Source organism: Stegostoma tigrinum, chromosome 9 (assembly GCF_030684315.1).
Source record: "Stegostoma tigrinum isolate sSteTig4 chromosome 9, sSteTig4.hap1, whole genome shotgun sequence".
Taxonomy (NCBI): Eukaryota; Metazoa; Chordata; class Chondrichthyes; order Orectolobiformes; family Stegostomatidae; genus Stegostoma; species Stegostoma tigrinum.
The window spans coordinates 7,746,073-7,760,088 of NC_081362.1; the positions used below are offsets into that span (position 1 = coordinate 7,746,073).

A 14,016-nucleotide genomic window follows, 5' to 3' on the forward strand; every position below is an offset into this window, starting at 1 on the left:
ACAGCAAATAAGAGCAAGAGTAGACCATTCAGTCCTCTGAGTCCACTCCATTAGGAAAATGATGTGTGAAATGGGAAGTTGAAAAGAAGGAGTATTCTTTCAAAACTAATGCTTGCAACAACGAAAATTTACAACTGAAACACTTAGCATAAAATAACAGATCATAGTCCACATCTAAACGTCTAAGTCCTTACCTCTTCAACCAGTTGAAGCATGCGACGAGTGCTTTCCAATGACTGTAAATAGGAAGAAAGACAGAAAATAAATTAAACAAAATCAGAAATTAAACAGCTTAACCAATTTTCAAGAATCATTGAACCAAATGGCAATTGAACAGAATAGGAGGGCTCTTGTAGCACAGTGGTAGTGCCGTAGCTCTGGGGGTTGGTTAATGCAGTTGGCCAAGTGACAGGTTTGTGACATTGAGTGATGCCAATAGTACGGATCCAATTCCTGTGCCAGCTTAGATTACTGTGAAAGTTCTTCTCAATCTTGTCCCTTGCCTGGGTTTTGGCAACTCTCAAGTTAAACTCCCCACCAATTGTCTCTCTCTTATGAGAGAGAGAGACTATAGCAACTTCACCTACACCTCTGAGCCAGGAGGCCTGGGGTTCAAGCCTCACCAGCTCTAGAGGTGTGTAATAACATCACTCAACAGGGTGATTAAAAGTGCCTAGAAGTGGCTTACAATTACCTGTCAATTCTCTTTTCCACAGCCTTGCAAATTGCCCCCTTCAAGTATTTATTCTGGTGCCAAGTGAAAGTTTTTATTGAATTCGGTTAAATTTCCTTTGCGTAAACAGTAGCACTATATCTAGTAATCTGGAGTCAGGAGTTCAAATCCTACCGTGGTAACTGGGGAAATTTAAATTCACCTAATGTGCAAATCTGAATTTAAAAGAAAACAATGCTGTTGGCCATGGTTACCAAAAACTATTAGATTGTTGTAAAAATTGTCCTTCTGATTCACTGAGGTTCTTTACAGAAGAAAATCTGTCATTGCTACTAGTCAGGTCCTTACTTTATTCCAGATCCTCAACAATGTAGCTAAATATTTGGCACTAGAGGCATTTCATTCCAAGATGAACATAGAACATAGAACAGTACAGCACAGAACAGGCCCTTCAGCCCACGATGTTGTGCCGACCATTGATCCTCATGTATGCACCCTCAAATTTCTGTGACCATATGCATGTCCAGCAGTCTCTTAAATGTCCCCAATGGCCTTGCTTCCACAACTGCTGCTGGCAACGCATTCCATGCTCTCACAACTCTCTGTGTAAAGAACCCGCCTCTGATATCCCCTCTATACTTTCCTCCAACCAGCTTAAAACTATGACCCCTCGTGTTAGCCATTTCTGCCCTGGGAAATAGTCTCTGGCTATCAACTCTATCTATGCCTCTCATTATCTTGTATGAAAGCTCACCACAAGTTGTCGAGGGCAACGAATGAAGAAGCTGCCCTCTCAAACAGCTTTGTTAGCCTTTCATTTCTATCAAAATTGTCATGAAACAGCTTGACAGGAAGTATTATGAAGCCAAGCAGCATCTTAGGAGCAGAAAAGCTGACGTTTCGGAACTAGAACCTTCAACAGAAAAAGGGTCTAGGCCGGAAACATCAACTTTTGTGCTCCTGAGATGCTGCTTGCCCTGCTGTGTTCATCCAGCCCCACAATTTGTTATCTCGGATCCTCCAGCATCTGCAATTCCCATTATCTCTGGCTTTCTAACCAGCCTGCTTCTGCACTCTCATACCACCAGACCTGGGCCTCCACACACTACCTCAGACATAACTCCATCCTGTTACCACCTCCTAAAATGAAAATAAGGAGACAGTGGCTTTTTAAAAGGGAGAATGGTCTGTTGGAAGCTTCCCAACTCAACATACCTGCATTATTGATGTGAATTCATCTCTGAATTGATGTAATTTTATGATCAACTAGACCAGAGACAAAGCTCAAATAGATCTTTAGTTAAGAGGGATATGGGCAGGAAGTAAATTGTAATGCTTTAGCAGACTAAAAGTATGAACAGTACTCTGTGCTTTAGCTTTTTATCTTTAGAACAATTTAGCTTCCAGCATTCAGTGCAGATTCTGAACACTCGTTATCAGCATATAAACTACCGAACTTGAATAAGTCATATTAATACAGTGCAACCATTGCACTGAATAAAAATATACTTGTCCTTTTTACAGGTTACACATAGTTGAAATGCATTGTATAATCTTGAAAATGAGTGTACAAAACCTCAAACAATGGCATTAATTATACATGAGAGTGACTAGTAATGAAACAAAGCAAGGAAGCTTGTATTTATATAGCATTTCTCACAACCACTTGACATTTCAGAGCACTTTGAAGCCTATTCATTGTTGAAATGTAGGAGCTGCAGCTGCTGATTTGTGCACAACAAGCTTCCACAAGTAGCAATGAGCTAACATCCAGCTAATCTGTTTTAGTCGTGGTGATTGCTGAATATATATTGGCCAGGACACTGAGGATAATGCTCATGAAATCATTCCACGGGATCTTCTACACCAAGGGAAGATTGCAGTTGGAGCCTTAGTTTAATGCTTCATGCCAAAGACAGGCCATCCAACAGTGCAGTTCTCACTCAGTAATTCCGGTCTGGGATGGAACTTGTAACTCAGAGGCAAGAATGGTAGCTTACATAAAGTGGAGGAAGCTAGTGTCAAGTTCAGCTAGAGAGGATTACACGCAGGCAAGGAAGGAGCTGAAAAATGATCTGAGGAGAGCCAGGAGGGGGCACGAGAAAGGCTTGGCTGAACGGATTAGGGAGAACACAAAGGCATTTTACACTTATGTGAGGAATAAGAGAATGGTCAAAGAAAGAGTAGGGCCGATCAGGGATAGCATAGGGAACTTGTGTGTGGAGTCTGAGGAGGTAGGGGAAGCCCTTAATGAATTTTTTGCTTCTGTCTTTACGAAAGAAACGAACTTTGTAGTGAATGAAACCTTTGAAGAGCAGGTGTGTATGCTGGAATGGATAGAGATAGAGGAAGCTGATGTGCTGAAAATTTTGTCAAACATTAAGATTGACAAGTCGCCAGGCCCGGACCAGATTTGTCCTCAGCTGCTTTGGGAAGCGAGAAATGAAATTGCTTCACCACTTGCGAAGATCTTTGCATCCTCGCTCTCCACTGGAGTCGTACCTGAGGACTGGAGAGAGGCAAATGTAATTCCTCTCTTCAAGAAAGGAAATAGGGAAATCCCCGGCAATTACAGACCAGTAAGTCTCACGTCTGTCGTCTGCAAGGTGTTAGAAAGGATTCTGAGGGATAGGATTTATGGCCATATGGAAGAGCATGGCTTGATCGAATACAGTCAACACGGCTTTGTGAGGGGTAGGTCATGCCTCACAAACCTTATCGAGTTTTTTGAGGATGTGACTAGAAAAGTTGATGAGGGTCGAGCTGTGGATGTGGTGTATATGGACTTTAGTAAGGCATTTGATAAGGTTCCCCATGGTAGGCTCATTCAGAAGGTCAGGAGGAATGGGATACAGGGGAACTTAGCTACTTGGATACAGAATTGGCTGGCCAACAGAAGACAGTGAGTGGTAGTGGAAGGAAAATATTCTGCCTGGAAGTCAGTGGTGAGTGGGGTTCCACAGGGCTCTGTCCTTGGGCCTCTACTGTTTGTAATTTTTATTAATGACTTGGATGAGGGGATTGAAGGATGGGTCAGCAAGTTTGCAGACGACACAAAGGTCGGAGGTGTCGTTGACAGTATAGAGGGCTGTTGGAGGCTGCAGCGGGACATTGACAGGATGCAGAGATGGGCTGAGAGGTGGCAGATGGAGTTCAACCTGGATAAATGCGAGGTGATGCATTTTGGAAAGTCGAATTTGAAAGCTGAGTACAGGATTAAGGATAGGATTCTTGGCAGTGTGGAGGAACAGAGGGATCTTGGTGTGCAGATACATAGATCCCTTAAAATGGCCACCCAAGTGGACAGGGTTGTTAAGAAAGCATATGGTGTTTTGGCTTTCATTAACAGGGGGATTGAGTTTAAGAGTCGTGAGATCTTGTTGCAGCTCTATAAAACTTTGGTTAGACCGCACTTGGAATACTGCGTCCAGCTCTGGTCGCCATATTATAGGAAAGATGTGGATGCTTTGGAGAGGGTTCAGAGGAGGTTTACCAGGATGCTGCCTGGACTGGAGGGCTTATCTTATGAAGAGAGGTTGACTGAGCTCGGTCTCTTTTCATTGGAGAAAAGGAGGAGGAGAGGGGACCTCATTGAGGGATACAAGATAATGAGAGGCATAGATAGAGTTGATAGCCAGAGACTATTTCCCAGGGCAGAAATGGCTAGCACGAGGGGTCATAGTTTTAAGCTGGTTGGTGGAAAGTATAGAGGGGATGTCAGAGGCAGGTTCTTTACACAGAGAGTTGTGAGAGCATGGAATGCGTTGACAGCAGCAGTTGTGGATGCAAGGTCATTGGGGTCATTTAAGAGACTGCTGGACATGCATATGGTCACAGAAATTTGAGGGTGCATACATGAGGATCAATGGTCGGCACAACATTGTGGGCTGAAGGGCCTGTTCTGTGCTGTACTGTTCTATGTTCTATGTTCTAATGCTAATAACCAGCTGAAATAATCTGAAAGTGGAATCCCTACAGTGTAGAAACAGGCCATTCGTCCCATCAGGTCTAGATCAACCCTCTGAAGGACATCCCCCTCACCCAACCCATGTAACCATACATTTCCCATGGCCAATCCACCTAACCTGCGCATTTTTGGACTGTGGGAGGAAATCAGAAGACCCGGACAAAACCTGTGCACATGCGAGGAGAATATGCAAACTCCGCACAGTTAGTCACCCAAGGGTGGTATTGAACCCAGGTCCCTGGTGCTGTGAATCAGCAGTGCTAGCCATTGAGTCACTGTACTGCCCCACTGTATATCATGCATGAAATTTCACTTCTTGAAAAAGTCCTGAGCTGTACAATATTCACAAAGTTAAGAATTTAGATTGTAAACAGCTCTTGTTAAAATGTTCAATGTGGGGGTTTCTTGGACATTAATGGTGAGGCTGCACAATTTTGTAACCCAATGATTAAAATACATGCGGAAAATGGAAGGAACAAATTTGAAAGACAAAAAGATAAAGCTACAGATGTTATAAAGCAGGGGTTGATCCACCTCTGAGAAGTAAAACTGAAACACACAAAGACGAGCACCTTGCCCTATAATCTATTAAAAAGGAGTATGAAAAATGGTGTAAACTGCCTTTCAACAACCTCTAGTGTTAAACAAAATAAACCCCTGACACTCACTTTTACAACCAAAAAGTAACAATTTATTTATCTAACTCTAACAGTGAGGAAATTCTCTAAATTATTAACAAACTGAATAAACTCCTTCTAATTCCTAACTATTGCTGAATAAAACAAGATTCTAATGGTATGCTGTTCCATTAAATACAAGTCCCACTTACATAAAATAAAATTTTAAAAATAGAATTTAGACTCTTGAAATCACAACCAGGGTACGTGTTTTCCGAAATGTTCTGTGCTTTCTCAGTCAAATGTTCTATTGGGAATATCTTCTCCGTCTATTCTTCTGTCAGGAAATTAACTTGTTGTGCCATTGGTACAATTGATTTAGATGGTGCTTTCTCTAAAACTTAGAGAAGACTGTGAGAGCTGAGGGCTGAGAGCTGTTAACTCTGGTGGATGGCAGTTCATTCTCCTGCCTTTGTCCAACTGCCTTCTACTTCTATATTCTTGATGACATATCAATTGGTCCTATGTTGTCAAAACCATCATATCTAAATTTTTTAGTATCTAAAGTGTCTGGTTCAAATCAGCTAAATTCAAAACTTATTGTCTTGATGCCAAAAAAACTTGCCACTTGGTCAGCTAACTGTATGGCCTTTTTATACATCTGTTTCAATTCGAGTGCTGCCTGTGCTCTTGCGAACTTTCAAGCTGCTCACAGACATCCTTTTTAAATCTCTAAACATGGAAAAAGCACATAGTCTTTTAAAGAAACTACACACATTGATTTTCCCCCCAGCATTTTACAAACACCAAATTCTAACTTCCTGCCTTCCAATCCACAAGTACTCCATTCAACTTCACAACACACAGAGAGGCGACATGGAAACTGACACAGTGCAAAACTAAATCCAGCTAGATCCAGAAAGAAATGTTTTTTATTTGTAGAGTAATGCACTTCAAAAGGTGCTGTGCACCGACAGACAGTTAAATGATGGCAACTGAAGGTATGATGAAAGATTTCAGCTTTGAAGATGTGAATAAATATTGCAGGAGAAGTAGCAAAGCAAAGAAATTTAAGATGAGTGTTGAGAGAAGCTTTTGTTCCTGAAGTTGAAGCAGGAAAAGGGGGAATGCAAAGGACATATGATTTGACATGAATAGCACAGACATCAGTCACTGAGAATGAAACAGACTAAAGAGATAGGGTGGGCTGAAACTGTGTAAACATTTATTGTATTCTTGGCCGATCCCCTTCCTCATCTGAGTACCGCTCTTGAAATTGACATCCACAGACAAGGAGTTAACTTTTGTATGTTCACGGATCATATCAGGCTCTACCTCTCCAATGCCTTGTACTACCACTTGTGTCTGGCAGAATGGTATTGCTGAATTAGCTAAGTGCACCAACACAGCGACATGAATTCTGAAATCAGTGGGAATCAAAAGGCGATATAGAATTCGGTGCTTTTTGCACAGTATGACTCACCTCATCAGCCACCTGGTCAGCTCGCTGTTGCATATTTTCCAACTCATTGCGCATATCTGCATCATCTGCCATGCTGAATTTGTGCTGTCACTGGAGACTTCAATCCAGAAAATAACAGTACCAGTTAGGTCTGTAGTAAAAGGAAAGATGGATAAATCAAAAATCATTAACACAAACTTAAACATTAAACCCACCTGTAGTTTACATTGGAGAGAAGACTGAATTTGATAACCTTGAAATGTGATTATTTATTACTGAAATTAACAAAAGTGCAACATCCAGTATGTATGCTGCCACAGTGAGAGCAGTTTGATTAACAACCACCCTGATGAAAGGCTATTGATTCCGTTTCTCTCTCCACAGGAGCTGGCAGACCTGCTGAGCACTTTCTGTTTTGAATTTAGATTTTCAACATCTGCAGCATTTTGCTTTTGATGAACAATCTGCCACACATTTTGAAACTTTCTTGTTTTGACCAGCTGATGACAGTCTTGTCTCATGAATATCTGGTCTGTTAAGATGAGGCATAACTTTAAAGGAGAAAATATTAATCTGTGGGTGTACAGTGTCATAGAGGTGTACCACACAGGGCCAAGAGTCTAACTCATACATGCAGAGCAGATATCTTTAATTAATCTAATCCCACTTGCCAGCATTTGGCCCATATCAATTTAAATCCTTCCTATTCATATACCCACCAAGATGCCTTTTAAGTGTTGTAATTGTATCAGCCTCCACCACTTCATCTAGCACGATCTGACTGATACCAAAATTCAAAGAGACCATACTCAATGATAGTTCAACACAGAGCGGATCAACCATGATTTCATTGAATGGTGGAACAGGCTCAAGGGGCTGAATGGCCTACTCCAGTTAATGTTTTAAATTGAATGATACTCAGCTGAGTGTCATTCGAGGGTTAGGCTTCAAATAAAGCCGTGTGCCGAGAAAGTGGCTCAAACAAAGCACTGTAACGTATCCCTGAAGTAATTGATTCATATCACAATAAGCAAAAGTGGGATGAATGTAAATATTGGAAATACCAGTGTCGACTATTAGTTTTGAAAGCACTTTAATTTTCGACCTTTCACAATATTACAACTCATCAGTCATGCCACACAGGTAATGACCAACTCCATTTCCATTTTCCGATTCTCTGCTTAGAAAGGATACTCAGTATCTGTGGCTATATGATCCAAAGATTAATACAATCTATGTGGACAAATCAAACAATATCAGGTAGGCAGCAGTGAATCTAAAACTTTAAGTCAAATGACTGATATTCATAAACCATGAGTCTTCAATCTCAGAGACCAAATGATATTAATTTTAATAAATAGACTCAGTTCTAACAAGGTCGAACAGGAAATGAATGTGGTGGAGTGTTTCAGTGATCTGTTATCAATTTGAACTCTGCCAGCTTGTTTCAAGACTATTGAGGTTTGTTTCAATACCATCCTCCTCTGCTGTTACATCACATTAGTTCGAGAATCATGGAATAGCACAGAACTGAAAAAGGCCATTTGGCCTGGCTTGTCCATGCTAGCAGGGTAATCCAATTAGTTCCACACTCCTTCCTCTGTTACACATAAAAGTAAGCATACGGTGCACCCCACATCTCAAATACTGTGCATAGTTTCGACTTCCTGATTAATGGAAGGATGTAAATGCATTGGATGCAGATCAGAGGAGATTTACTAGATTGCTACCTGGAATGAATGGGTATTCTTATGAGGAAAGATCAGAGAGACCGGGGCTGTTTCGAGTTTTGAAGAGTGAGGGGATAATTGATTGAAGTGTGAAGGTTCTGTATGGTGACATAAGCTGGATGTGGAAATGGTTTTCTCTTGTGGTTCAGTCTCAAACTGCAAGGCACTACTTTAAAATTTGGAGTTACTCTTTTAGGGTAGCGATGAGGAGACTTCTGTTTCTCTCAAAGGGTTGTGCAACTTTAGAACTGTCTACCTCAGAAGACATTGAATATTTTTAATGCAGAGTGAGTTAGATTCTTGTTTAACAGTAAAATAAAAGGCTCTCAAGATGTAGCATTCAAAACACAAACAACCGCAATCTTATTTCATAGCACTGCAGGTTTGATGGGCCAAATGTCCTAATTCTGCTCCAATTTCAGATGTCCCACACACAATTTCACTCCTTCTCTCCTTCAGAAAATGTCCTTTTGTCTAGCTTCATTTAAATTGAATTGGAATCCATCATAATGAGAAACAGTGCACACCAATTCACAAAATCCCTACAGTGCACATACAAGCTATTTGGACCATTGAGACGGCACCGGCACTCTGAAGCATAGCCCGCCCAGCCCCAATGCACCCCCCCAACCCACATCTCCCATGGCTAATCCAGCTAGCCTACACATCCCTAGACACAATGGGACAAATTAGCACGACCAACCAGCTGAACCTGCACATCATTGGACCATGGGAAGGACCAGAGAACCCAACGAAAGCTCACACAGACACAGGGATAATGTGGAAACTCCACACAGACAGTTACCCAAGGGTGGAACAGAACTTGGGTCCCTGGCGCTGTGAGGCAGCAGCACTAACCACAGTACAAAGTACTACAGTTTGGAATAATTGTCAAATTCAAACCCTGATCAGAGAACTTTGGAATGATTACAATACAGAAAGAAGCCAGTTGCTTGTCGTTCTCTGCAAGAGCAGCTCAGCTGGTCCCTCTTCTTTTTTTGAACTACCATGCAATGATTTTCTTTTCTTTTTGAGTGCTTTTTGAAAGCCGCACTCGAAGCTGCCTCTAGGGAGTGAATTCCAGATCCTAACCACTTACAAAATGAAAAGAACTGTATTCATGTTGCTGTTGGTCCTTTTGCCAATCATCTTTAATCAATGTCCTCTGCTTCTCGAGCAATTGTTGACGTGCAGAAACAGACAACAGAAATAAATGGGTAATTTTCAGGTTGACAGGTTGTGACTAACACTCACTCCTCATTACTCATTGATTCACAACCCACAGAGCTGTGTACTCAGGAGATTGGCCTCAGACCCAATTTTTCTTTACCCAATTGTCTGCCTCGCTAAACAACATACAACATTTCACACAGCATGGGCCAAGTATATAGAGGAGATATCCACTTTTCTCATCTGCAGAAAGTCCATTCCCCTATGCCTTGTGGATAACAGAGATTGAGCATGATTGAGTTACTTGGGCTTTTTCCAACCCATGCCCATAATGATGGCACTAAGCGTAACATGTATTGATGATACGAAACTAAGTGGGACAATAAGCTGAGAGGAGGATGCGTAGAGGCTACAAATGAATGTAGACCAATTAGAGTGAGTAATCAAGAACATGACTCGTGAAAATAGTGTGAGGGAGGGTGAAGTGAAGGGAAATTGGAAAAGCAGAATTTTGTTTTAAATGGCGAGAGACAAGGAAATGTTGACATACAGTGGAACCTGAATTCTTGAGTACAAAAATCACCAAAAGTTGGCATATAATTAGAGAGAAATTAGGAAAGTACATGGATGTGTCAACCTATATCAACAGGGTCTGGAATGTAAGACTGAAGAAGTTTTATTGCAATATTATAGGGCCTTGGGGAGAACACAGCTGTAGTACCATGTACAATTTTGCAATCCATTTCTGAAGAAAAACATACTTTCCTCATGAGTGCAACAAAAGTTTGCTGGACTGATCTCTGGGATGAAGAGATTGTAATAATGAGGAAAGATTGAGCATTCTGGACCTTCTCTAAGTGATCTTACTGAAGCATATATAATTCTGAAGGGGCTTATCAGGGCAGATGTTCAGAGAATGACTTTTTTTTTGGGCTGGAAATAGAGAATATACAGTCATGGTCTTCAAATGAGGGATTGCCCAATTTGCACTGTGCATAGGGGAGGTGATGTCCAACTGGTATTATTGTTAGACTAATAATTAGGTAATGTTGTAAGGATCCAAATTTGAATCTCGTCTTGCAGATGGCAATTGAATAAATACCTGGAATTAGGAGTCTAATGATGACTGTGAGACCATTATCAATTGTCAAGAAAAACCAAAAGTTGCTGGAAGAGCTCAGCAGGTCCAGTAGCATCTGTGAAGAGTAATCAGAGTTAACGGTTTGGGTCTGGCGGCCCTTCCTCAGAACTGTTCTGAGGGAGGGTCACAAGACCCAAAATGTTAACTCTGATTTCTCTTCACAGAAACTGCCAGGCTTGCTGAGCTTTTCCAGCAACTTAGGATTTTGTTCCTGATTTACAGCATCCACATTTCTTTTGGTTTTTGTCAGTTTTACTACTGCCCTTTGTCCTTACTTGGTCTGACCTCCACATCATTCCGGACCAGCTGTAAAGTGAGTGACATTTAACTACCCACTGGGAAATTAGGATTGGGTAATAAATGTTGGCTTAGCCAATGATGTACACATCCTGTGAAATGAAAAAAATAAAAGAAAGGTCAGATGTTTTAAAGTTATGCTCTTGTCCATAATAGGACTGATCATGCCTATACTCGTGAAGACATTGGATTACCTAGATATGATGGAATTAGAATAAATATCGCGGCAACTGAATTTGATTTTTATTCTTGCCCAATTCCTAGCTGCCACTGAGCCTAGTGACTTGCTAGTCCATTGCAGTTTAGAGTAAAGCATACTGCTATGAACCATGCATGAACTATGCCATGCATAGACAAGCCTAGGGTAAGAAAGGCTAATCTAATGAGTAATTATAATAATCAAAGCTTTGTTGATTGAATTCAGATTCCACCATTTGCCCACTTGGTGAGATTTGCCTTCAGCACTACCCACAATGATGATGACATACAGACAAGGGGGGAGGGATGCAGTGGGGCAGGGCCACAGCTGATTGTGAACACGTAAGTCCAAGTTTCCAAAAGCGCAGTGTCAGGAGACCACTCCTCATCAGGGAGATGTCTCCTTTAAATGAAAAATGGACCAGAAGAAATTAAAGGAAGACCCAGAGAAGAATTCCATAGCAATTCAGCTAGAAAGTAGGATGCTGTCTTCACGACTTTAATGAGATCAACAGACTCTGTGCCTCTGCCCCAGACTGACTCCTGGAATGGCTGGAATATCTCCAAATTTGGAACTGACGCAAAGCCAGGAGAGAGGGTAAACTGTGAGGAGGATGCAGAAATGCTTCAGTGTGATTTGAACATGTTGAGTGACTCAGCAAATGCAGATGAAGTATAATGTGGATAAATGTGAAGTTGTCCATTTTGTTTGTAAAAGCAAGAAGGCAGGTCATTATCTGAATGGTGGTAGATTGGGAAAGGGGGAGGTGCAACAAAACCTGGGTTCCTTGTGCATCAGTCACTAAAAGTAAGCCTGCAGATGCAGCAGGCAGTGAAGAAAGCAAATGGTATGCAGGCTTCATAGCAAGGGGGTTCAGGTGGAAGAGCAGGATATCTTGTTGCAACTGCACAGGACCTTGGAGAACACACCTGTAGTATTGCAGATAACAAGGCATAGAGCTGGATGAACACAGCAGGCCAAGCAGCATCAGAGGAGCAAGAAGGCTGACGTTTCAGGCCTAGATCCTTCTTCAGAATAGGGTTTCAGAAATGGAGTATTGCATGCAGTTTTGGACTTGTTATTTTAGGGAGGATGTTCTGGCTTTTGAGGGAGCACAACAAAGATTTATAAGACTGATTCATGGGGTGGCACGACCGACAGATGAAGAGAAACTAGATTGGTAAGGATTATATTCTCTGGAGCTCAGAAGATTGAAGGGGAATCTCATAGAAACGAGACAATTCTAACTGGGCTTGACTGGGTAAATGCAGGAAGAATGTCACCAATGACCAGGGAGTTCAGAACCAGAGATCAAAATTTAAGGGTACACGGTAGACCACATAGGATTGAGATGAGGAGGAATATCTTCACCCAGAGAGTGGTGAGCCTGTGGAACTCTGCAACAGAAAGCCGTTGAGGCCAAAACATCAAATATTTTCACGAAGGATTTAGATATAGTTAGGTCTGAAGGGGTCATAAGGTATGGGAGAAAGCAGGAACAGGGGGCTGAGTTAGATGATCAGCCAGGATCATATTGAATGGTGGAGCAGGCTTGAAGGGCTGAATGGCCTATTCTTGCTCCCATTCTCTATGTTTCAAGCTGCCTGTTCACTCTCAAATATCAGCAGATCATTCCCAATTGTCACAGATGCATACTTTTTTTTGTCTAATTAGCTATGTTTCATATCTCAACTGCTACCTCTTAGCAATCTTAATAAACTATCTGAAAATCCCTTGCATTTGGCCAACTGTCTACATTAGGTAACCTCAAAAATCTAACGTTTGGAATCTCTCCGTCCAACAACAAAGGCTCCCCACTGAAGGTGGGAAGCAAGAACATGATCCCTAGTGCTTCTATATATAACAGTAAAACACTGTTTTACTTTTATAAACAGTAACAAAATTCACTCCAGCTGCATTCATCACATACAGTTGTTACTTGTAGATTAGCTTAATGTTTTAATTCATTGGCGTAATACTATAATTTTGTAACCTAGCAATTATTTAATACTGAGCAGAACTGCAGGGATGGCAATGAAATTTGTAACATTTCCAACAACATTGACATATCACTGGATGTTAAACTAGACTTCGCTCCCAGTTCACAGCCACGATGCATGGCATAATTTGTACAGGAAAACTATTTCCTACACTTTTCTCCACTTGTTCACATTTGTAAAAGAAGGCCATAAACTTCCACCACCTGATCAATCCTGTGAGTTTGTAAACATACTTTGCTGCACACCCTCCCACCTGTTCTCATGATGTGGGCATCGCTGGGAATAATTAGAGTCATAGAGGTTTACAGCATGGAAACATGCCCTTCGGACCATCTTGTCCCTGCTGCCCAGTTTTCACAATTAAATTAGTTCCAATTGCTTGTGTTTGGTCCATATCCCTCCCTACCTAGCCCATCCGTGTATCTGAGCAAATGCTTCTTAAATGGGGATAATGTATTCATTTCCACCACTACCTTTAGCAGGCCATTCAGTCACTCGCCGCTTTGTGTGCGAGAAAATTGCTCCTCTGGGACCTTTTGTATCTCTTTCCTCTCAGCTTAAACTTATGGCCTCTAGTTTTAAATTCCCCATCCCTGGGGAAAAGCTGTTGGTTCTGTACCTTATCTAAGCCTCTCAGGATTTTATCTCTCAGTCTCCTACACTCCAGGCAAAAAACATCACAGCATATCCAGCTTCTCTTTCTTAAATCAAACCTCCCAGTCAAGGCAGCATTCTAGCATCCTTCCGCGCTCTATCTAGT

At 41.5% G+C, this 14,016-nt stretch overlaps 1 protein-coding gene across 2 annotated transcripts in view; it reads right to left on the reverse strand.

The window, feature by feature from the left end:
- LOC125455066 (synaptosomal-associated protein 25) overlaps positions 1-14,016 on the reverse strand; it is a 131,475-nt gene that overhangs the window by 52,943 nt on the left and 64,516 nt on the right. For both annotated transcript variants that reach the window (XM_048536591.2, XM_048536590.1), the window contains exons 2-3: positions 6,741-6,870; positions 195-236 (exon numbers count right to left, since the gene is read on the reverse strand). In XM_048536591.2, the coding sequence (XP_048392548.1) occupies positions 195-236; positions 6,741-6,812 (114 nt within the window). In that variant the 5' untranslated portion in view covers positions 6,813-6,870. The remainder of the gene's footprint in view (positions 1-194; positions 237-6,740; positions 6,871-14,016) is intronic.